The sequence below is a fragment of the Scyliorhinus torazame genome, chromosome 9, assembly GCF_047496885.1.
Source record: "Scyliorhinus torazame isolate Kashiwa2021f chromosome 9, sScyTor2.1, whole genome shotgun sequence".
Taxonomy (NCBI): Eukaryota; Metazoa; Chordata; class Chondrichthyes; order Carcharhiniformes; family Scyliorhinidae; genus Scyliorhinus; species Scyliorhinus torazame.
Genome location: NC_092715.1, coordinates 87,000,783 through 87,026,935, shown reverse-complemented (window position 1 = coordinate 87,026,935; position 26,153 = coordinate 87,000,783). Strand labels below are relative to the sequence as shown.

The following is a 26,153-nucleotide window of genomic DNA, read 5'->3' as shown; positions in this document are numbered from 1 at the left end:
TGATTCCTGAGGCATTGGGACAGATTCTGTGAAAGATTCACCTGTACAAGCTGGACGGATTGCACCTCAGTAGGACCAGGACCAATATCATCACAGGGGTATTTGCTTGGGTTGTTGTGGAAGGTTTAAACTAGAGTAGCAGGGGGATGGGAACCTGAGCGGGGAGACACAAGAGAGAAAATAAAGGTAGAAATGGAAGACAAAAAAGTAGAAAACAAAAGGGGAAGGCAGAGGAAATGAGGGCGAGCAGCAAATTGGGCCATGGTACAAAAAAAACTGTGTAAAAATGTTATAAAGACAAGTCTAAAGAAAGGCACTGTGTCTGAATGCATGGAGCATTTTCAATAAGGTAGTTGAATTAATAGCGCAAATTGATATAAACAGGTGCAAATGATTGCATTGTGAAGATGTGACTGTAAGGTGACCAAGACTGGGTACTCAATAGTTAGAAGGATAGGCAAAAAGGAAAAGGGGGTAAAGTGACTTTAGTTAAGGATGAAATCAGTACAACAGTGCCAGAGGATATTGGCTCAGAAAATTTAGATGTAGAATCAATCTAGGTGGAACTAAGAAGCAACAGGAGTGGAAAAGTGGGAGTTGTCTATAGATCTCCAAACAGTAATGGTATGGTAGGGCATGGCATTAAACAGAAAATTAGGATACATGTAACAAGAGTGCTGCAGTAATCATGGGTGACTTTAATCTACCTAGAGATTGGGCAAATCAAATTAGCAATAATACTGTGGCAAATGAATTCCTAGAGTGTGTATGTAATGGGTTTTCTTTAAGACTAGTATGTCGAGGAACCAACGAGGGAACATACTATCCTAGTTTTGATATTATATTATGAGAAGGGGTGAATTAATCATCTTTTTGTGCAGGGTCCTTTAGGAAATACTGACCAATACACAATATAATTCTTCATTAGAATGGAGAGTGAAGAAGTCCAAAGGATATACTTGCCATAAAGGGAATGGAGCGAAGGTTCACCAGACTGATCCCTGGGATGGCAAAATGAACATCTGTATTCATTGTAACTTAGAAGCATGAGAGGGGATCTCATTATATATACAATTCTGACAAAGCTGGACAGACTGGATTCAGGGATGTTGTTTTCTCTTGCTGGGGGCTCTAGAATAAGGGGTTGCCATCTCAGGATATGGGGCAGGCCATTTAGGACTGCGATGAGGAGAAACTTCTTCACTCGGAGTGTGATGAATCTGTGGAATTCTCTATCGCTAAGGCTGTGGAGGCCAAGTCACTTGAATATATTTAAGGAGGAAATAGATTTCGAGACTCTAAAGGTGGCCAGGGGAGGATGCAGGAGTATGGTTTTGCGATAGAGGCTCAGCCATGATCACATTGAATGGTGGAGCAGGCTTGAAAGGCTGAATGGCCTGCTCCTATTTTCTAAGTTCCTATGGGCCTTGACAATGAATGGTAACAATTTAGTTGGTCATGAAAGGAACTTGCATCAAAAGTGCCTCATCTTACATTCATAAATGTACACGTTTCAAGATGATGTACTGGGTAACAATGAGTCAGAACTATGAATTACTGCATACTGACAGATTCCTTCATCCTAGCTTGCAATATTTTTAGGACCTACTGTGATTAATTGGTTTGACCTAGTTCAATTACTTGACCCGCTAATCTAGAAAATCAGGGGGGGGTTAACAATTATGCCTCAATTTGTATGAATTCAGTTCCCGCACACCACTGATCACAACACTTCCCGCTCATGAAACCAAAAATGCAATTCAAAATTCTTTGTAACATTTCAATTTTGAAGAAGCAGCTGAATTAAAAATACAGGTTACCTGCTGAACTCCGCGTTCATTGCTTAAGGTGCGAAGTTCGTCTGAATGTGCTGCACAAACTTCATGCAAAGCTGCCAGGTCACGTGACAAGTCAGTCCTAAAGTGCTCTGTAGTGTCAGGAAGCTCTGGGACATTCTGAATATAAAATAAAACCTCTTTTAATAAAGAAACATACGGAAATCTGTTCCCCAAATAGAAATGGGTTCCAAGCTGGAGCCAACATCAACAGTGCAGCTTTTGTTTCCTAAAGTAAAGCTAAACGTGTTGTGATGTCTGCATTTTGATAGAAACAGATCGATCTAAAAAGGACAACACAGTAGCACCACGTGAAACATCCAACATTCTGGAGTATGTATTTTAACTGTAGTGTCTTAATTATTGAATGGAGTTGCACTCCATTCAATAATTAAGACACTACAGTTAAAATACAAATGGAATAAACAATCAATTAAACTAGGAGGATTCTGAAATGCAGATGACCCCTGATATTTGATAAAGCAGCTGTGTCAGACCTGTGCCCATTACTTTCAACTTTGCATCTTTTTTCATTCATTGGATGTAGGTGTTGCTGGCAAGACGAGCATGTATTGCCCATCCCTAATTACTATTGAACTGAGCGGCTTTCTAGGCCATTTCAAAGGGCTGTTTAGAGTCAACCACATTGCTGTGGGTCTGGAATCACATGTAGGCCAGACCAGGTGAGGTTGGCAGACTTCCCGAAAAGATATTAATGAAAAGGACATGAATGAGTCAGATAGGTTTTTACTACAATCGACAGTCATTGTTAGACTTTTAATTCCAGATTTTTATTAAATTCAAATTTCACCATCAGCCATGGTGGGATTCAAACCCAGATCCTCAGAGAATTACCCTGGGTCTCTGGATTATTACTCTCGTAAAAGTACCACTGTGCCACTACCCCCACCTTCTCTTGGCCTCTTCTCTCCTGCCTCCTCCTCTTATCACCAAGCCATGACACTTTGCATTTGTCAGGAACCTAATTTCTACCCTAACTTATTCTCATCTTTCTACTACTAATATGATGACATTCTAATCTTGATTGATAATACCCAGCTATCCTCTATGCCCCTTGGCATTCTCTAAATAATCCAGCAAGGCACCTATTGTCTCTGCTTCATTACGTCCCAATTGCCTTTCTTGCTGGAATGAAACTATTGGCAATGAGCCATGAACTCTTTTGTCTCCTGCTATCACACCTATCACCAGACTTTCCTTTCTGTTTTTCCCCACGCTATCCTCTTAGCACAGTAGTTAGCATTGTTGCTTCACAGCGCCACGGACCCGGGTTCGATTCCTGGCTTGGGTCACTGTCTGTGCGGAGTCTGCACATTCTCCCTGTGTCTGCGTGGGTTTCCTATGGATGTTCCAGCTTCCTCTCACAAGTTCCGAAAGACGTGCTGGTAGGTGAATTGAACATTCTGATTCTCCTCAGTGTCCCGAAAGGCGCCAGAGTTTGGCGACTAGGGGGTTTTCACAGTACCTTCACTGCAGTGTAAGCCTACTTGTGACATTAATAAAGATTATTATTTCACTTGCATAAAACTTAATACATCTTCAACTTTTGCCAAAGATTATCAAACAGAAACATTAGCTCTGTTTCTACAGATACCGTGAGACCTGAGTATTTCCAGCTTTTTCTGTTTTTATTTCAGATTTCTAGAATCTGAAGATTTTGCTTTTTGCATTAGATTTCAATTCACTGCAAATATTCTCCAAGGATTGCCCAATTTAAGTTCATCGTTTCTCATGGATGGGATTTCCATCTCTTTTATCGTATACCCTTCATTGCTTTCTACTTCCTGTCTCATCTTTGACAGGTTATATACTGAACCTCTTTTCAACACACATCTTCCTCAGCAACTCTATACAGCTCTGATTTATTCCATGTGGATTCCACTGAAAACCACCCTTTGTGCTTCAGATCCATCCACAATTACAAAATCTCCCAAGGTATTCAGTTCTCGTCAAACTGTTGCTCTTGTTTCATCTGGAGATGCCCAATCAATGCCATGCACAGTCACATGCACACTCCCAATCTCTCTGCCATTTTGCTTTGAGTGTCGGGAGTTAAGGTAAGAGTAGAAGTTTAGGGAAGTGGGGAGCCGAGATTTAAAAAGAGCGGGAGCCGACAATCAGAGCGGAGATTTTAAAAGGGCGGAGATTTAAAAAGAGCGGGAGCTGAGAGGGATGCCTCTGGGTAGCGGGCTGAGTTTGAAAAACAATCCAGGAGTGGTATCAAAGGAAAACAGCAAGTTCATCGGCTGGTAAGTAACTGCTAATTTGCATTACCTATTCTAAATTGCTTTCAGATTAAAGATAGAAAGAGAAATATTTTACACTACGAAAAACCATCTGGAGATTTAAAATAAAAAACAAATTAAAAAAAACAGAGATGCAGGGCCAGGTGATGTGTTTTACTTGCACGAAGCGAGAGCTGGTGAACCACATTGTGGTTCCCAGTGAACACATCTGTAGCAAAACATTTGCTTGAAGAACTTTGGTTCAGAGTTGATGAGCTGGAGTCTGAGCTTCGGACACTGCAACATATCAGAGAGGGGGAGAGTTACCTGGACGCTGTGTTTCAAGAGGCAGTCACACCCCTTAGATTAACTACCTTGAATTTGGCCAGTGGTTAGGGACAGGAGGGTGTGATTATGAGTGAGGGAGGTAGAGGAATCCAGGAGGTAGGATTGCAGGAGCCTCAGTTCCTGTCCAACAGGTTTGGGACTCTTGCTTCATGTCTGGATGACAGCAGGGACTGTGGGGGGGGGGGGGGTGTGGTGAATGTATAATTACTGATAATTCACCAGTGCACTATGTTATGTTATTAACCCTTTGGGCTCTACCTATGGGCCATTGTGTGGCTTCACCCACAGGGGATATGTTGGGGCATGTACGGGCTCCGACAATGGCTCCACCCTCCTTTACAGGAAGTATAAGAACTGCTGATCTGCGGGGCCGCCTTCAGTGTTGTACCGGTCGCAGGCAGGCTCAGTTCTAAGCTGATTAAAACCACGGTTTACTTCTCCACGTGTCTTCAAGTGAATTGATGGTCGCATCAATTTAATCAGCTTAGAACTGAGCCTGCCTGTGATTGGTACAACACAATGCAGGGCTTCAATGACAGTGGGGGTGGTCATATCAGGGCAGGGGATGGCAAACGGGAAGCGGGAGAACTCATCTATGATGTTAAGGAAGTACGTGTTGCGGTTATTGGAGGGGAGGGGCCCTTTGAAATCGATACTGAGGCGTTCAAAGCGCCGGGATGCCTTTACCAGGTGGGCCTTATCCGGTCGATAGAAGTGTGGTTTACACTCTGCACAGATTTGGCAGTCTCTGGTTATAGCTCTGACCTCCTCGGTGGAGTACGGCAGGTTGCGGGCCTTGATGTAATGGGCGAGCCGGGTGATCCCCGGGTGGCAGAGGTCATCGTGGATAGCCTGTAGTCGGTCATCTTGCGCGCTGGCGCATGTGCCGCGGGACAGGGCATCTGGGGGCTTGTTGAGCTTCCCAGGACGATATACTATATCGTAGTTAAAGGTGGAGAGTTCGATTCTCCACCTCAAGATCTTATCATTCTTGATCTTGCCCCGCTGCGTATTGTCAAATATGAAGGCAACCGATCGCTGGTCGGTGACGAGGGTAAACCTCCTACCAGCGAGGTAGTGCATCCTGTGCTGCACGGCTTCCACGATGGCTTCGGCTTCTTTGTCGACCGAGGAGTATCGGATTTCGGAGGTGGTGAGGGTGCGTGAAAAAAACGCTACCGGTCTGCCTGCTTGGTTGAGGGTGGTGGCGATAGCGTCCTCTGAGGCGTCGCTCTCCACCTGGAAGGGGATGGACTCGTCCACCGCACGCATCGCAGCTTTGGCAATGTCCGCCTTCATGCAGTTGAAGGCCTGGCGGGCCTCGGCTGCCAGTGGAAAGAGGGTGGCCTTAAATAGTGGGCGGGCTTTGTCCGCATACTGGGGGACCCACTGGACGTAATAGGAGAACATAAGAACATAAGAACTAGGAACAGGAGTAGGCCATCTGGCCCCTCAAGCCTGCTCCGCCATTTAATGAGATCATGGCTGATCTTTGTGGACTCAGCTCCACTCTCCGGCCCGTACACCATATCCCTGAATCCCTTTATTCTTTAGAAAGGTATCTATCTTTTTCTTAAAAACGTTTAAAGGAGCCTCAACTGCTTCACTGGGCAAGGAATTCCAGAGATTCACAACCCTTTGGGTGAAGAAGTTCCTCCTACACTCCGTCCTAAATCTACTTCCCCTTATTTTGAGTCTATGCCCCCTAGTTCTGCTTTCCCCGACCAGTGGAAACAACCTGCCCGCATCCATCCCATCTATTCCCTTCATAATTTTATATGTTTCAATAAGATCCCCCGCATCCTTCTAAACTCCAATGAGTACAGTCCCAGTCTACTCAACCTCTCGTCATAATCTAATCCCCTCAACTCTGGGATCAACCTAGTGAATCTCCTCTGCACTCCCTCCAGTGCCAATATGTCCTTTCTCAGGTAAGGAGACCAAACCTGAACACAATACTCCAGATGCGGCCTCACCAACACCCTATACAATTGCAGCAGAACCTCCCTAGTCTTGAACTCCATCCCTCTAGCAACGAAAGACAAAACTCGATTAGCCTTCTTTATCACCTGTTGCACCGGCACACCAACTTTTTGCGACTCGTGCACCAGCACACCCAGGTCCCTCTGCACAGCAGCATGTTTTAACATCTTACCGTTTAAATAATAATCCATTCTGCCGTTATTCCTTCCAAAATGGGTAGCCTCACACTTGGCAACATTGAATTCCATCTGCCAGACCCTAGCCCATCCACCTAACCTATCCAAGTCCTTCTGCAGACTTCCGGTTTCCTCTGCACTTTTTGCTTTACCACTCATCTTAGTGTTGTCTGCAAACTTTGACACATTGCACTTGGTCCCCAACTCCAAATCGTCTATGTAAATTGTGAACAACTGCGGACGCAACACTAATCCTTGAGGGACCTCACTAGTTACAGGTTGCCAACCAGAGAAACACCCATTTATCCCCACTCTCAGCTTTCTGTTAGTTAACCAATCCTCTATCCATGCTACCACTTTAGCCTCAATGCCATGCATCTTTAGTTTATGCAGCAACCTTTTGTGTGGCACCTTGTCAAAAGCGTTCTGGAAATCCAGATATACCACATCCATTGGCTCCCCGTTACCTACTGCACTGGTAACGTCCTCAAAACATTCTACCAAATTAGTCAGACACGACCTACCCTTTGTGAACCCAAGCTGCGTCTGCCCAATGGGACAATTTCCCTCCTGGTGCCCCGCTATTTCCTCCTTAATGATAGATCCAGCATTTTCCCTGCAACCGAAGTTAAGCTTACCGGCCTATAATTACCCGCTTTCTGCCGACCTCCTTTTTTAAACAGTGGTGTCACGTTTGCTACTTTCCAATCCTCTGGGACCACCCCAGAGTCTAGTGAATTTTGATAAATTATCACTAGTGCGTTTACAATTTCCCTAGCCATCTCTTTTAACACTCTGGGATGCATCCCATCAGGGCCAGGAGACTTGTCTACCTTTAGCCCCATTAGCTTGCCCAATACTGCCTCCTTAGTGATTACAATCATCTCAAGGTCCTCACCTATCATATCTTTATTTCCATCAGTCACTGGCATGTTATTTGTGTCCTCCACTGTGAAGACTGACCCAAAACACCTGTTCAGCTCCTCAGCAATTTCCCCGTCTCCTATTATTAAATCTCCCTTCTCACCTTCCAAAGGACCAATATTTACCTTAGCCACTCTTTTTTGTCTTCTATATTTGTAGAAGCTTTTACTATCTGCTTTTATGTTCTGAGCCAGTTTACTTTCATAGTCTACCTTACTCTTCTTTATAGCTTTTTTAGTAGCTTTCTGTTGTCCCCTAAAGACTTCCCAGTCCTCTAGTCTCCCACTAATTTTTGCCACTTTGTATGTTTTTTCCTTCAATTTGATATTCTCCCTCACCTCCTTAGATATCCACGGTCGATTTTTCCCCTTTCTACCGTCTTTCTTTTTTGTCGGTATGAACCTTTTCTGAACACTGTGAAAGATCACTCGGAAGGTTCTCCACTGTTCCTCAACTGCTTCACCATGAAGTCTTTGCTCCCAGTCTACCTTGGCTAGTTCTTCTCTCATCCCATTGTAATCGCCTTTGTTTAAGCACAAAACACTAGTGTTTGATTTTACCTTGTCATCCTCCAACTGTATTTTAAATTCCACCATATTGTGGTCGCTCCTTCCTAGAGGATCCCGAACTATGAGATCATTAATCAATCCTGCCTCATTACACAGGACCAGATCTAGGACCGCTTGTTCCCTTGTAGGTTCCATTACATACTGTTCCAGGAAATTATCCCGGGCACATTCTATAAACTCCTCCATAACCGCTGTACCATTTCTACATGCATCCGTTATTTCTTTGCTTATTGCCTGCACTACCATCCTGTTACTATTTGGTGGCCTATAGACTACTCCTATCAGTGACCTTTTTGCCTTACTATTCCTGATTTCCACCCAAATTGATTCAACCTTGTCCTCCATAGCACCAATATCATCCCTTACTATTGCCCGGATGCCATCCTTAAACAACAAAGCTACACCACCGCCCTTACCATCCATTCTATCATAGAACATAGAACATAGAAAATACAGCACAGAACAGGCCCTTCGGCCCACGATGTTGTGCCGAACCTTTGTCCTAGATTAATCATAGATTATCATTGAATTTACAGTGCAGAAGGAGGCCATTCGGCCCTTTGAGTCTGCACCAGCTCTTGGAAAGAGCACCCTACCCAAACTCAACACCTCCACCCAACACCAAGGGCAATTTGGACATTAAGGGCAATTTATCATTGGCCAATTCACCTAACCCGCACATCTTTGGACTGTGGGAGGAAACCGGAGCACCCGGAGGAAACCCACGCAGACACGGGGAGGACGTGCAGACTCCGCACAGACAATGACCCAAGCCGGAATCGAACCTGGGACCATGGATCTGTGAAGCAATTGTGCTATCCACAATGCTACCGTGCTGCCCTTAAGAACAAATAAATCTACACTATATCATTTTCCCGTAATCCATGTACCTATCCAATAGCTGCTTGAAGGTCCCTAATGTTTCCGACTCAACTACTTCCACAGGCAGTGCATTCCATGCCCCCACTACTCTCTGGGTAAAGAACCTACCTCTGATATCCCTCCTATATCTTCCACCTTTCACCTTAAATTTATGTCCCCTTGTAATGGTGTGTTCCACCTGGGGAAAAAGTCTCTGACTGTCTACTCTATCTATTCCCCTGATCATCTTATAAACCTCTATCAAGTCGCCCCTCATCCTTCTCCTCTCTAATGAGAAAAGGCCTAGCACCCTCAACCTTTCCTCGTAAGACCTACTCTCCATTCCAGGCAACATCCTGGTAAATCTTCTTTGCACCTTTTCCAGAGCTTCCACATCCTTCCTAAAATGAGGCGACCAGAACTGTACACAGTACTCCTATCCTTTTGTATAGTCTGATACCCTTGGATATTTAACTCCCAGTCGTGACCATCTTTTAACCATGTTTCAGTAATGGCCACTAAATCATAGTCATTCACATGATTTGCGCCATCAACTCATTTACCTTATTTCGTATACTACGAGCATTCAGGTAAAGTACACTTATGCTGTTTTTTATGTCTTTGTTATGAATCCTAACACCTTGATCAGTAACTTTTCGCAAATTATTTTTCCTCTTACCCTTTCTCCTAATTTTCCTCGTCTTTGAACCCATATCTCTACATAATAACCTGTCACGTAACCTGCTGCCTTGATCTCCATTAACCATTATACTGTCCATAGCTTTACACTTCCCTTCCCCCCAACTTGCTAGTTTAAAGTCCTTGTGACCAACCTATTTATCCTATTCGCTAGAACACTGGACCCATAATGGTTCAGGTGAAGACCGTCCCAATGGTACAGGTCCCTCCTGCCCCAGTACTGATGCCAATGCCCCACGAAATGGAATCCCTCTTTCCCGTACCACTCCTTTAGCCACGTGTTAACTTCCCTAATTTTCTCAACCCTATGCCAATTGGCACGTGGCTCGGGTAGTAATCCAGAGATTATAACCCTGGAGGACCTGTTCCTTAATTTAGTCCCTAGTGTTTGATAATCCCCAAACAGGTCCTCTTTCCTAGTCTTACCTATGTTGTTAGTCCCAATGTGGACCACAACAACTGGATCCTCCCCCTCCCTCTCCAAAATCCTTTCAAGCCGATCAGAGATGTCCCTCATCCTGGCACCGGGCAGGCAACATACCATGCGGGACTCTCGATCTGGCTTACAAAGGATGCCATCAATCCCCCTAATTATAGAATCCCCTACAACTACCACTTGTCTTTTTGCTCCCCCCTCTTGAATTGCTTCCTGTACCACGGTGCAGTGGTCAGTCAACGCAGCCTCCCTACAGCCCTCTTCCTCATCCACACAGGGAGCAAGTACCTCATACCTGTTGGACAAGGTCAAGGGCTGAGGCTCCTCTACTCCTAAACTCAGGATCCCCCTACCTGCCTCCCTTGCAGTCACACCACTCTGTCCCTGACCACTGTCCGAATTAACAGTACTTATTCTACCGGGTGTGACTGCCTCCTGAAACAAAGCGTCCAGGTAATTTTCCCCCTCCCTGATGTGCCGCAATGTGTGCAGCTCAGTCTCCAGCTCATCAATTCTGAGCCGAAGTTCCTCGAGCAGCCAACACTTGCTGCAGATGTGGTCACTGACGGTCTCAATGGGATCCACCAGTTCCATCATCATACAGCAACAGCACATCACCTGTCCAGCCATATTCAATTAGTTAATTAATTTAAATAATAATTAAAACATTTTTTTAATATAACCTCAAGGATAAACCCGAACACCAACAAAAACACAGCCCTCTCTCGCCACTCACCCAAACTCAGTCACTCACCTAAACTCAGATGCACTCTGTTCCAATCAGCACTACGTGTCTAAAGGCACTCCTGCCACACCTTTTGTGCACTAACCTCTCCCAGCACTGTCCCGGCTCTCTCCTCCCGCGCTTTTTAAATCTCCCGGCTTTCTCCTCCCGCGCTGTTTTCGCTGTCCCGGCTCTCTCTCCTCTCGCGCTGTTTTCGCTGAAAAATCCAAGGCACCTCTTCAGGGCCTTGGGACAGTGAGGGAGAGGGAGTTGTAGGAGGGGGCGCATACGGTCAGGTTTGGGCCGTAGGACCCCATTTTCCACGACGTAGCCGAGGATGGCTAGTCTGGTTGTGCGGAAAACGCATTTCTCCTTGTTGTAGGTGAGGTTGAGTTTTTGGGTGGTTTGGAGAAATCGGTGGAGGTTGGCGTTGTGGTCCCGCTGATAATGGCCGCAGATGGTGACATTGCCCAAGTACGGAAACGTGGCCCGCAGCCCGTACTGGTCCACCATTCGGTCCATCGCTCGTTGGAACACCAAAACCCCGTTCGTGACGCCAAAGGGGACCCAGAGGAAATGGAAAAGGCGGCCGTCTGCCTCAAACGCCGTGTAGCGGCGGTCCTCCGGGCGGATTGGGAACTGGTGGTAAGCAGACTTCAGATCCACTGTGGAGAACACGTGGTAATGTGCGATCTGATTTACCATGTCTTCACCCTGTTTGGTTTCCCCAGTTATGTCCACAGCGACAGGGGCTCGTCGTTCATGAGCGACGAACTGCGTCAGTACCTGCTCAGTAAGGGCATCGCCTCGAGCAGGAATACCAGTTATAACCCCAGGGGAAACGGGCAGGTGGAGAGGGAGAACGCGACGGTCTGGAAGATCGTCCTACTGACCCTGCGATCCAGGAATCTCCCAATTTTTCACTGGCAGGAGGTCCTCCCCGTTGCGCTCCACTCTATTAGGTCCCTCCTTTGCACGGCCACAAACCAGACTCCTCATGACCGTTTGTTTCTTTTCCCTAGGGGACCTACCTCAGGGGCCTCGCTTCCGCCCTGGTTGATGACACTAGGTCCAGTCCTCCTCCGAAAACATGTTCGGAGCCATAAGACGGACCCCCTGGCAGAGAGGGTCCAGCTCCTGCACTCCAACCCATACTATGCGTACGTCGAACACCCCAATGGCCGGCAAGATACCGTCTCCCTCCGGGACCTCGCGCCCGCAGGCTCCAACACCACTCCGACTACTGCATCCCCCACACTATGTCCCGTCCAACCTCCCATGTTCATGCCCCCACCCCTAATATGGTTCCCGCGATCCCTCCCACCCGCCGCACCGGTCCACAGGAATGAAGCTCCGGAAGAGCCGCTCCCGGAGTCCACGCCTATGCCTGCTCCGGACCCACTTCCACAGCCACCCGAAGCGGCTGCAACACCAGTGCTTCGGCGGTCGCAACTTACGATCCGGGCACCGGACCGACTGAATCTATGAGCCCGGGTCGGAGAATCGCCGGGGGCTGGCATGAATCCCGCCCCCGCCGGTTGCCGAATTCTCCACCACCGGATATTCGGCGGGGGCGGGAATCGTGCTGCGCCGGTTGGCGCCCCCCCCCCCCACCCCCCCGCGATTCTCCGGCTCGGATGGGCCGAAGTCCCGCCGCTAAAATGCCTGTCCCGCTGCCGTAGATTAAACCACCTACCTTACCGGCGGGACAATCCGGTGGTGGAGAATTCGGCAACCAGCGGGTGCGGGATTCACGCCAGCCCCCGGCGATTCTCCGACCCGGCGGGGGGTCGGAGAATCTCGCCCCTGGTCACTAAGAACAGTGTCTATGCCCCTAACTACACGATCCCCAATTACAACTACATTTCTTTCTTCCTAACCCTCCCCCCACCTCTCCCCACCCCCGGCATGTGAATGGCTCCCTGTACCATGGTACTGTGGTCAGTTTGCTCATTCCCCCTGATGCGACCATCAATTCACTCGAAGACACGTGGAGAAGTAAACCGTGGTTTTAATCAGCTTTAAACTGAGCCTGCCTGTGACGGGTACAACACTGAAGGCGGCCCCCTGGGGCCAGATCTCCCCGCGCCCCCCCCAGGATCCCGGAGCCCGCCCACGCCGCCTTGTCCCGCCGGCGCAGATTAAACCACCTACCTTACCGGCGGGACAAGGCAGCGCGGGCGGGCTCCGGGGTCCTGGGGGGGGGGGGCGCGGGGCGATCTGGCCCCGAGGGGTGCCCCCACGTTGGCCTTGCCCGCGATCGGGGCCCACCGATCCGCGGGTGGGCCTGTGCCGTGGGGGCACTCTTTCCCTTCCGCCTTCGCCACGGTCTCCACCATGGCGGAGGCGGAAGAGACTCCCTCCACTGCGCATGCGTAGGAATGCCGTCAGCGGCCGGTGACGCTCCCGCGCATGCACCGCCTGGAGATGTCATTTCCGCACCAGCTGGCGGGGCACCAAAGGCCTTTCCCGCCAGCTGGCGGGGCGGAAATTCGTCGGGCGCGGGCCTAGCCCCTTAAGGTTGGGGCTCGGCCCCCAAAGATGCGGAGCATTCCGCACCTTTGGGGCGGCGCGATGCTGGACTGATTTGCGCCAGTTTGGGCACCAGTCGGCGGACATTGCGCTGTTTCCGGAGAATTTCGCCCCAGATTCGAGAGTCCCAAAGGTTGTATTGTCGATCTGGTGCTCGGGTTCGGGATATCTCATTTGGGTTGCAGTGGAACTTTGGAGTGGGAGGATAAAGATCCAGTTGTCATTGTCCTGTCGGTCGCAACGACATAGGTAGAATAAATAAGGACAGAGGATCTGCTGAAGGAGGGGGGTTGAAAGTTGATGATGGGGATTTTAAACTAGTTAAGGGTGAGTCTCAGGAGAGGTTACTAAAGTTTCCAGAACGAGTTATAGAACAGAGTGTGGAAAGTGGCAGGAATCTAAGCTGATAAGAGGACAATTATGAGAAGTGAGGCGGACAATGCAGTACTGACAGTGCTGTACCTAAGTGTGCTCAGTATACAAAACAAGGTAAATGAGCTTCTAACATACTTCGAAATTGGCAGGGATGATGTTGTGGGCATCACAGAGGCGTAGCTGCAAGGGAATCAGAGCTTGGATTGAAATATCCAAGGATATGTGTCCTTTTGAAAGGACAGGCACATGGGGCGGGTTTCCTTGTTTAGTAAGAAATGAAATTAATTTGATAGCAAGAAGCGATGAAGGGTTGGGAGACATAGAATTTGTGTGGGTAAGAGTTGAGGAATCGGAAAGGCAAAAAGACCCTGATGAGAGTTATGTACAGACCCTCTAGTCAGGATACGGGGCAGAAAATAAATCAGGATATAGAAGAGGATATATAAGAAAGGAAATATTAAAATCATCATGGGGGACTTCAATACTTTTCAAATTCATTAATAGGATGTGAGCATCACTGGTTCGGCCAGCATTTATTGCCCATTCCTAGTTGCCCTTCAGTAGGCAGTGGTGAGTTGCTTTCTTGAACCGCTGCAGTCAGGTGTAGGCACACCCACAGTGCTGTTAGGAAGAGAGTTCCAAGATTTTGACCCAGTGACAATGAAGGAACGTCGATATATTTCCATGTCAGGGTGGTGAGTGACTTGGAGGGGAACCTCAAGGTGGTGAGGCTTCCCAGATATCTGCTGCTCTTGTCCTTTTTGATGGTAGTGGTTGTGGGTTTGGAAGGTGCTGCCTAAAGAACCGTGGCAAGTTCCTGCAAAGCACCTTGTAGATGGTATAATATGCAGGTGGACTGGGAAAATCAGGTTGGTAGCATATCCCGAGAAAAATAATTTGGGGAATGTCTACGAGATATTTTTTTGGAGCAGCTAGTGGTAGAGCCCACGAGGGAACAGGCATTTCTGTATTTGGTGATGTGTAATGAGGCAGACTTGATTAGGGAACTTAAAGTGAAGGAACCCTTAGGGGGCAGTGACCACAATATGGTAGAATTCACCCTGCAGTTTGAGGGGGAGAAACTGGAATCAGATCTAACGATATTACAATTACGATTGAGTAAAGGTAACTACAAAGACATGAGGGAGGAGCTGGTCAGAGTTGATTGGAAGAGAAGCGTAGTAGGGAAGACGGTGGAACAGCAATGGCAGGAGTTTTTCGGTAGGCACAACAGAAATTCATCCCAAGGAGGAGGAAACATGCTAAGGGGAGGACAAGGCAACCATGGCTGACAAGGGAAGTAGGGACAGCATAGCAAGAAAAAACATACAATGTGGCGAGAATTAGTGGGAAGCCAAATGTTTGGGAAGCCTTAAAAGCAAGCAGAGGACATTGAAAAAACAATAAGGGGGGAGAAGATGAAATATGAGTGTAAGCTACCTAGTAATATAAAAGAAGATTTCAAGTTTTTGTCAATATATAAAAGGCAAAGGAGGCAAGAATGGACATTGAACCATTGGAAAATGAGGCTGGAGAAGTAGTAATGAGGATCAAAGAAATGCCAGAGGAATTAAATAGGTACTTTTCATCAGTCTTTACGGTGGAAGATACCAGTGGCATACCAGAACCTCAAGAGAGTCAGGGACAGAGGTAGTATAGTGGCCATCACTAAGGAGAAGGTGCTGGGGAAGCTGAAGGGTCTGAAGGTGGATAGATCACCCAGACCGGATGGACTACACCCTAGAATTCTGGAGGAGATAGCTAAGGAGATTGCGGAGGCATTGGTAGTGATCTTCCAGGAATCACTGGAGTCAGCGATTGGAAATGGCTGGAAATGGCTAATGTAACACCCCTATATAAGAAGGGAGGGAGGCAGATGGGAAATTATAGGCTGGTTAGCCTGACTTGGTCATTGGGCAGCACATGTGGCTAGCACTGTGGTTTCACAGCGCCAGGGTCCAGGTTAGATTCCCCGCTGGGTCACTATCTGTGCAGAGTCTGCACGTTCTCCCCGTGTCTGCGTGAGTTTGCTCCGGTTGTCTCCCACAGTCCAAAGTTGTGCAGGTTAGGTTGATTGGCCAGATTGCAAGAAACTGCAGACTGTGGTGAACTCAGCCCAACGCATCATACAAACTTGCCACCCCCACATTGATTCTGTATACATCTCTCGCTGCGCCAGGAAGGCAGACAGCATTATCAGAGACCCCTCCCACCCAGGCATTGCCTTCTTCCAGACCCTTCCGTCAGGCAGAAGTCAGAAGACTCGCACAGCCAGACATAGGAACAGCTTCTTCCCCACAGCTAGATTCCTCAACAACTCCCCCTCGGACTGATCTGTTCCCTGTAAGAACACTATTCACCACGCCCTATGCTGCTCTTGCTCATGTATTTGCTTTGTTTGGCCCCTTGTTCCGCACTGTAACCAAACACTGTTTTGTCGATGTACCATTTATCAATATTTTCTGTTGATTATTCTTGTGTCTATGTACGCACTGTGTACGTTTCTTGGCCACAGAAAAACAATTTTCACTGTACTTCGGTACATGTGACAAAAAATCAAATCAAATCAAAATGCTAAATTGCCGCTAGTGTCCAAAAAGATTAGGAGGGGTTATTGGTTTACGGGGATGTGGTGGAAGTGAGGGCTTAAGTGGGTCGGTGCAGACTCGATGGGCCGAATGGCCTCCTTCTGTGCTATATGTTATAGTTCTTGGTAAGATTTTAGAGTTCATTATTAAGGATGAAATTGAGGAGTACTTGGAAATGCATGATAAAATAGGGCTGAGTCAGCACGGCTTCGTCAAGGGAAGCTCCTGCCTGACACATCTGTTAGAATTCGCCGAGGAGGTAACGAGGAAGAGAGCCAGTGGACGTGATCTATTTGGATTTCCAGAAGGCCTTTGACAAGGTGCCATACAGGAGGCTGCTAAATAAGGGCAAGGTACTGGCATGGGTAGAAGATTGGCTGATTGGCAGAGGCATGAGAGTGAAGTTAAAGGGGTCTTTTTCAGGATGGCAGCCGGTTCCGCAGGGGTCAGTTTGGGGACCAAAACTATTCACATTATACATTAACACTCTGGAAGAAGGAACTGAGGGCATTGTTGCTACATTTGCAGATATGTAGAGTCCAGGTAGTGTTGAGGAAGGAGGCTGCAGAAGGGCATGGGCAGGCTAAGAGTGGGAAAAGAAGTGGCAGATGGAATACATGTGGAAAAGTGTGAGGTTATGCACTTTGGTAGGAAGAGTAGAAGCATAGACTATTTGGAAATCTGAAGCAATGGGTGGTACAGTGGTTAGCACTGTTGCCTCACAGTGCCAGAGACATGGGTTCAATTCCAGCCTTGGGTGACTGTCTGCGTGTAGTCTATGGGGGCGATTCTCCAAAATGGAGATGAAGCGATGGCGGGAAATGGGCACAGAGACGACCGATTCTGTCCCCCACAGGGGGCCAGAACGGCGCTGGAGCGGTTCACGTCGCTCCAACATCCCTTCCGGCGCCAAATGGGCACAGCACATGTACAGTTGGGCTCCGCCAACCTGCGCATGCGCGGGGGACTCTTCAGCGCGCTGGCCCCAACTCAACATGGCGTCGGCGTTCAGGGGCCGGCCGCGCAGGAAAATAGGCCCGGGGGGGGGGGGGGGGGGGGGGGGGGAGAGGAGAGGCCAGCCCGCCGACCGGTGGGCCCCGATTGCGGGCCAGACCCCATCGGAGGCCCCCCCCCCCCCCCCCCGGTGAAGGATCGCTTTCCCCCACCCAACAGGCCGCCCTCCGACAGCGACCAGGGGTGAACAGCGCCGGCGGGACTCTGTCGTATCCGCGCGGCCGCTTGGCCCGTCCGGGCCAGAGAATCGGCGGCCCGCCGATTCCAGCGGCCCGCGGCCGACGCCACGTCAAATGCCCCAGCGCAAATGGCACCGATTCTCCGCACCTCGGAGAATCGCGTACCGGCGTCGGGGCATCGTGGTGTGGTTGCGGCGATTCTCCGGCCCGGCGTGGGGCTCTGAGAATCGCCCCCAGTATTTTCTCTCAGTGTCTGTGTGGGTTTCCTCCGGGTGCTCCTGTTTCCTCCCACAGTCCCAAAGATGTGTAAGTTAGGTGGATTGGCCATCCTACATTGCAGCTTAGATGGGGCTATGGGGTTACAGGAATCAGGTGGGGGAGTGGGCATAGGTAGGGTGCCCTTTCAGAGGTTCAATGCAAACTCGATGGGCCAAATAGCCTTCTTCTACACTGTTGGAATTCTATAACTCCAAGTTCAGCATTCTCTTAAGGTTAACATGCAAGTTCAGTTGGCAGTTAGGAAGGCAAATGCTATGTTAGCATTCATTTCGAGAGGGCTAGAATACAAGAGCAGGGATGTTGCTGAGGCTGTATAAGACTCCGGTCAAACCCCATTTGGAATATAGTGTGCAGTTTTGGGCCCAGTATCTAAGGAAGGATGTGGTGGTCTTGGAGCAGCTCCAGAGGAAGTTCACAAGAATGGTCTCGGCAATGAAGCGTTTGTCATATGAGGAGCAGTTGAGAACTCTGGGTCTGTACTCAATGGAGTTTAGAAGGATGAGGGGGAAATCTCATTGAAACTTACAGGATACTGAGAGGCCTAGATAGAATGGATGCGGAGAAGATGTTTCCACTAGTAGGAGAGACTGAAGGGCCGATCCTTTAAAACTGAGATGATAAGAAATGTCTTTAGCCTGAGAGTGGTATATCTGTGGAACTCATTGTCACAGAAGCCTGTGAAGGCCAAGTCACTGAGTGTCTTTAAGAGAGAGATAGATAGGTTCTTGATTAACAAGGGGATCAGGGGTTATGTGGAAAAACAGGAGAGTGGTGGTGGGAAACATATCAGCCATTTTTGAATGGCGGAGCACTTGATGGGCCGAATGGCAAAATTCTGCTCCTACATCTTCTGGTCTCTCTCACAGATTTGTCAGGCAGGAGCTTCCCTTGACGAAGCCGTGCTGACTCGGCCCTATTTTATCATGCACTTCCAAGTACTCCTCAATTTCATCCTTAATAATGAACTCTAAAATCTTACCAAGAACATATAACATACAGTACAGGCCATTCGGCCCATCGAGTCTGCACCGACCCACTTAAGCCCTCACTTCCACCCCATCCCCTTAACCCAAACTCATGTGCTGGAATTCTGCTCCAGGAATGTACTGGGAAGGTAGGTGTAGCGGATATTTGTGTTATTAAAATGTTGCAATGGCAGAGATTTTAAATTTTTTCATGGGATATGTGCATCTCTGGCAAATCAGCATTTGTTGCCCATCCTTTATTTCCCTTAAACTGAGTGGCTTGCGAGGCCATTTTAGTCAATCACATTGCTGTGGATCTGGAGTCGCATATAGGCCAGACTAGGTAAGGACAGCAGATTTCCTTCCTGAAAGGACATTAGTGAACCAGAATGTATTAAAAACAATAACTGATAATAATTCCGGATTTAAAAAAATTAATTGAATGGGACCAACAAATTCAGTGAACCCTGGATATCAAGGAATATACAGCATTGGATCAGGAGAAAAAGGGAGGTTTATGGCATATATTGAGGGTTCAATACAGCAAAGCCCTAGAGGTGTATAAAATGTGCAAGAGGGGACTTAAAAAGGAAATTAGGAGAGCAAAAAGGGGACAGGAAAGGATACTGGCAGGTAAAATAAAGGAAAATCCTATCCTAGCTGTTTTACATTAAGGGTAGAGGGAAAGAGTAGGGCCCATTAATGACCACAGTGATAATTTGTTTGTGGAGCTGGAGGATGTAGGTAGGGTTCTAAATGAATACTTTGTGTCAGAGTTCACTCATAAATGGGACAGTGTGGGACTGTAATAAAATTAAAAAGATTAACATAGACATAGAGGAAATTCTGAGTGATCTGGCTGACTTAAAAGTAGACACATCTCTAGGGTCGGATGAAATGTATCACAGGCTGCTGAGTGAGAAATAGCCGGGGCGCTGGCAAAATGTTCAATTCCTCTCTGGCCACAGGAAAGATGCAGGAGGATTGGACGATAGCCAATGTGGTACCATTATTCAAGAAGGGAGGAAAGGATAAACCAGGAAACTACAGGCCTGTCAGTCTAACCTCAGTGGTGGGGAAACTATTGGAAGCACTTGTGAGAGACAGAGTTGATCTGCATTTGGAGAGGTAAAAACAGTCAGCATGGTTTTGATAAGTAGAGATCATTTCTGACCAAATTGATTGAATTTTTCAAAGTGACAAGGTGTGTAGATAAGGAAAATAAATTTGATGTAGTCTACCTGGACTTCAGCAAGGCTTTTGATAAGGTCCCACAAGGGAGACTGATAGCGAAGGAAAAAGCACATGGGATCCAAGGAAATTTGGCAAATTGGATCCAAAATTGGCCGAGTGGCTGGAAGCAGAGGGTGAAGGTCAAAGGGTACTTTTCTGACTGTAAGTCTGTGTCCAGTGAGGTCCTGCAGGGATCGGTGTCGGGGCCCTTGCTGCTGTGGTTTATATAAATGATTTAGACATGAATTTAGGAGGGTTGATCAGTAATCTTGCGGATGATTCGAAAATTGGTGGGGTGGTAATTAGTGAAGAGGATAGCATTCGATTACAGGAGGATATAGACAGGCTGGTCAGATCAGTGACAAATGGAATTCAATTTGGGTAAGTGTGAGGTGATGCACTTTGGCAGGGCAAACAAAGCAAGGGAATATATGATAAATGGCAGGACCGTGAGAAGCACCGAGGATTAGAGTGATCTTGGCGTGCATGTACACTGGTCCCTTAAGGTAGCAGGTGGATAAAGTGGTTAAGAAAGCATATGGTACACTTGCCTTTATTAACCGAGGCACAGAGTTTAAGAGCAGGGAGGTTATGCTGGAGCTGTATAAAACGTTGGGTAGGCCACAGCTAGAGTATTATGAGAGTTCTGGAATCCACATCAGAGGAGATTTACCAGGATGTAACCTGGATTGGAGAGTTTTGGTTATGAAGAGAGATTGGATAAACTTGAATTGTTTTTCTTGGAGCACAGGAGACTGAGGTGGGACATGATTGAGATGTATAAAATTATGAGGGGCATAGATAGAGTAGACAGGAACAAACCTTTCCCCTTGGTAGATGGGTCAATGACCAGGGCGCATAGATTTAAGGTCAGGGGCAGAAGGTTTAGAGGGGATGTGAAAAAAACCTCTTTACCCAGAGTGCGGTGGGAGTTTGGAATTTGCTGCCTGAAAGGGTAGTGGAGGGAGAGACCCTGGGCTGGATTCTCCGCACCCCGACCCCGACGGCGGGGTGGAGAATCTATTTCCCAACACTGAATCGGGACCGACGCCTGTTCCCCGATTCTGCGGGCCCCGAAAAGCTCCGCCCAGCACCTACCTGGTGCCATTGATGGAGGACTGCTCCGCCATTCTCCGCCCCCGACTGGTCAAAGGCCAGATGGCGTAGATCTAATATGGTCCAGCTGGTTGGGATACTCGCTTGGCGGCTGCGGATTCAGTCCATGGCTGCCCTGATCGGGGGCAGGCCGATCGGAGGGCAGGGGGAGCCTTGTACGCGGCAGTGTCCAAGTGCAGGGGCCCGTATTTGCAGCAAAAACTGCCAGATCTACGCCGGGTTCCTGCTAGCCCCCTGCAGGGCTAGGAATATGTGGCCCTTTCATGCCTTTTTCTGGCGTGAAAGTCCACAGTTCTGACGACGGCATGGGAACATAGTCCCAATAACGGAGAATCCAGCCCCCTGTATTTAGATGTGTACTTGCGATCCAAGGGCATTCAAGGCTATGAGCCAAGTGCCAGAAATGGGATTAGAATGGTTAAGTGGTTGTTTTGACCGGCGCAGAAGCTAATGGGCCGAAGGGCCTTTTCTGTGCTGTATGATTCTATATTTCTATGACTCTTGACCCCTCCACCCCTCAAGTCTGCTCTGCCATTCTGTAAGAATTTTTAAAATTTGGAGAATCCAATTTTTTTTCAATTAAAGGGAAATTTAATATGGCCAATCCACTTATCCTGCACATCTTTTGGGTTGTGAGGGTGAGACAGACGCAGGCACATGGAGAATGTTCAAACTCCGCACGGACAGTGACCCAGGGCCGGGATTGACGTGTTAATAACCTCAACACATTCCTGCCTACCCATATATCCTTTCACCCCTTTGCTTATCAAGAATCTATTTCATCCCCTTGCTTCTCAAGAATCTATTTAAGTCTGCCTTAAAAATATGCAAAGATTCTGTTCCACCAACCTTTGAGGAAGAGAGTTCCAAAGATTCATGGCCCTCAAGAGAAAAAAAATCTTCTCACCTTGATTTTAAATGGAAGACCCCTTATTTTTAAACAATGACCCCTAGTTCTAGATTGTCCCACAAGAGGAAACATCCTCTCTACATCCACCTTGTCAAGATTCCTCAGGATCCTATTTGTTTCAATCAAGTCACCTCTTACTCTTCTAAACTCCAGAGGATACAAGCCTAGCTTGTCCAACTCTTCCTCATAAGATAACCCTCCCATTCCAGATGTTAGTCTCGTAAACCTTCCTTAAATGGTTTCAATGCGTTTACACTCTTCCTTAAATAAGGAGACCAATACTGTACAGTGTACTCCAGTTGTGGTCTCACCAATGCCTTGTATAACTGAAGCATAACCTCTATATTGTGAGGTAAATTAAATACAAAAGTGAACAATAACATTGTATTAGCTTTCCTAATTATTTGCTGTGCCTGTATACTAACCTTGTGTGATTCATGCATCAAGACACCAAGATCCCTCTGCATCTCAGAGCTGTGCAATCTCTGACTATTTTGATGATATGCTTCTTTTTTATTCTTCTTTCCAAAATGAACAATTTCACATTTTCCCACATTATACTCCATTTACCAGATCTTCGCTCACTTACTTAACTTATCTATGTCTCTTTGTAGCCTCCTTATGTCCTCTTCACAACTTACTTTCCTACCTATCTTTGTGTCATCAGATAATTTAGCAATCATCCATTGGGTCCCTTTATCCAAGTCATTCATATAAATTGTAAAAAAGTGAGGCCCCAGACCGATCACTGTGGCTCACCACTCGTCACATCCTGCGAACTAGAAAAAGACCCATTTATGCCACTCTGTTTCATGTTAGCTAGCCAATCTTACATCCATGCCAATATGTTACCACCTATACTATGAGCTTTTATTTTCCACAATAACCTTCGATATGACACCTTATCAAATGCCTTCTGGAAATCTGTACAACCACTCATTCCCCTAAACCACAGCATGTCACCCATCCCAAGAATTGACTCAACCATATGCACAGCTATTATGCTTCATTCTACTCTGCCAAAACTACTAACCCTCCAAGATCATTCTGGATGGCAAAGATAGCCCTCGCATTTCTCAATTAATCAACAGTTAATGTCTTTAAACTGCTGCTTTGCCACTCTACCCTCTGCCTCAATGAGTGCAAGGAGCTTATGGAATTTCTCGTCACTAAAATTGATCTGTTCAGCGACAGCCCATTTTCCCCATCAAAGCAAACCTTTGTGTAGGCTTCTGCTCCATCCCAGCCTTCAATGCTTCTCTCCCATCATGCCCTCTCAGCATGAAGCTTGTCCATGAGACCGTCTTTTTCTCACTTGATCATTATTTCCACTAAATGGCTGATCGCTCAACTTATCTTTCTGGTCTTCATGTTAGCTAATATTTTACATGTTTCCTTCTCTTCAGTTACTACCTACCTTCTTCCGTTTTAAAACCACCAATCTCCTTGATCCATTAGTCTTTTAAACTATTGTATCCCTGCTATCTCTTTCCTATTCAAAGTCATTGAACTGGTTATTGTCTCCAAAATTTATGCTCACTTTGTCCACAACTCCCCCATCTGAACTTCTGCAGATTAGTGGTACCCGCCCTACAACCAAAAAGCTAAGGTCACAAATAACTTTTATTGTGACCATGATGCATTAGCCCTCCTTGTCCTCCATAGCCCCTGTGCAGCACTTGACACAGTTGACCAGAATATCCTCCTCCAATGCCTTTCCTCCACTGTCACTGCAGAGAGATTGCTATTGAACAAAAGAGGAAGAGAGAAAACAGGGAGTGATAGGCCAGTTAGCCTGACATCAGTTATTGGGAAAATGCTGGTATCTGTTATTAAGAAAGTCTTAATAATATACTTTGAAAAACATTATATGATTAGAACAAGCCAACATGGTTTTACAAAAGGGCAATCCATTTTGACAAATTTAATTTTCGAGGATGCAACTGGTCAGGTAGATAAAGGGGAACAAGTAGATGCAGTACACTTGACTTTGAAATGAAAATCGCTTATTGTCACAAGTAGGCTTCAAATGAAGTTACTGTGAAAAGCCCCTAGTCGCCGCATTCCGGCATCTGTTTGGGGAGGCTGGTACGGGAAAGGCATTCGATAAGGTGCCACACAAGTTAACGGCCCATGAAGTTGGAGATAATATATTGGCATTGATAGAGATTGATCAACCAACAGGATGGAAAGTAGGAATAAATGGGGCATTTTCACGATGGCAGGTTGTGACTACTGGAGTACCACAAGGATCAATGCTCATCTGCTATCTACAATCTGACAAAGATGCATAACTCGTCTCTTCATCTAAGTTTACTGACCATAAGAAAAGCTAGGTTTTAATGCAAGCTGTGAGAAGACCACAAAGAGGCTGCAAAGAAATAAAGACAGGTTAAGTAAGGGGGTATAAGGGGACAGATGGTCTATAATGTGGGTAAATGCAAGGTTATTCACTTTCGTCATAACTTGTAAATAGCATGTTGGCCTTAATTGCAAGGGGATTGGAATATAAAAACACAAAGTCTTGCGACAACTGCATGGGACTTTGGTAGACTGCATTTTTAGACTACGGTGTGCAATTTTGTCTCCAAATTTAAGGATTTGCATTGGAGAAAGTACAGGCAGAGAGTTGTTCTGTGACGGGAGACTGTGTAAACTGATTCTATATTCTCTGAGGTTTAGGAGAATAAGTTGTTTCTCCTGACTGGGACATCTAGAACAAAGGGGTACAGTTTCAGGGTAAGAGGCTGATTATTTAGGACTGGGATGAGGAGAAACCTATTCACTCAAAAGGTTATGAATTTTGCAACTCTTTATCCCAGAGGGCTGTGGATGCACCATCATTGAATGTATTTAATGCCAAGATAGACAGATTTATGGGGCAAAATTCTCCGTTATCGGCGGAAAGTCCGCCGATCGGAGCAAAAAACGGCGCAAATCCGAATTGCGTCACGTCGGAAAAATGGGTCGATAGTCTCCGGCCCGAAATGGGCTAGCAGCGACGTAACGGGATCCGCGCTTGCGCAGTGGTTCACGCCGTGCAGCGTCATACGCGCTGCACGGCGTGACGGCTCATAAGGCCGCGCTGCTCCCCCCCACCCGACCGCAACACCCGACTGGATGGCTGGCCGTCGCTCAGCCCCGAGGTCCGAGAGACGCGATGTGGAGGCGCTCCTGGACGCGGTGGAGCAGAGGAGGGACGCCCTGTATCCCGGGCACGGCCGCAGAGTTGCCCCACGCCACAGCCGGCGTCTGTGGAGGGAAGTGGCAGAGGCCGTCACCGCTGTGGCCCTGACACCACGGACAGGCACCCAGTGCCACAAGAAGGTGAACGACCTCGTCAGAGCAGGCAGGGTGAGCCTCCCCATATCCCCCCCTCCCCATATCCCCCCTCCCCATCCCCCCTCCCCCATATCCCCCCTCCCCCATATCCTCCCTCCCCATATCCCCCCTCCCCCATATCCCCAAGTGAATCCAGCCCTAACCTTAACCTCTGCAATGCACGCGCAACCGATGGCGTGCATTCATATACCTGCCTAACACTGTTGCCTTTTACCACTGCCCCCCCCCCCCCCCCCCAGGAGAAGCGCGCACACAACAATAGGGAGCATGTGAGGACTCGAGGAGGGCCCGCTGATGAGAGGCCACTGACCGTACACGAGTAAAGGGCCCTGGAACTGGCTGGCGGACCTGAGGACCGGGAGGTTGCTGATGCAGAGGTCGGGGGCGTACTAGCGAGTGAGCCACCGACAGCCCGTCCCCATATCCCCCCTCCCCCGTATCACCTGATCACTGCCTGATGTCTAACCATACATGCTTCATTGTGTATCGCAGGACCAAACGTCCAGGCACCCATCCCCGCAGATGCAGACCGCCCGCAGGATGCCCCTCGGAGACCACAGGAGACGGAGAGACCCGCACCCTCCAGCATGCGACGCCCGCAGGATGCCCCTCGGAGACCACAGGAGACGGAGAGACCCGCACCCTCCAGCATGCGACACCCGCAGGATGCCCCTCGGAGACCACGGGAGACGGAGAGACCCGGACCCTCCAGCATGCGACGCCCGCAGGATGCCCCTCGGAGACCACGGGAGACGGAGAGACCCGGACCCTCCAGCATGCGAGGCCCGCAGGATGCCCCTCGCACACCACGGGAGACGG

At 47.8% G+C, this 26,153-nt stretch overlaps 1 protein-coding gene across 1 annotated transcript in view; it reads right to left on the bottom strand.

Moving 5' to 3' along the window:
- LOC140429358 (ras GTPase-activating protein 1-like) overlaps positions 1–26,153 on the bottom strand; it is a 374,654-nt gene that overhangs the window by 11,058 nt on the left and 337,443 nt on the right. Inside the window, exon 24 of the mRNA XM_072516226.1 lies at positions 1,821–1,955. Within this exon, the coding sequence (XP_072372327.1) occupies positions 1,821–1,955 (135 nt within the window). The remainder of the gene's footprint in view (positions 1–1,820; positions 1,956–26,153) is intronic.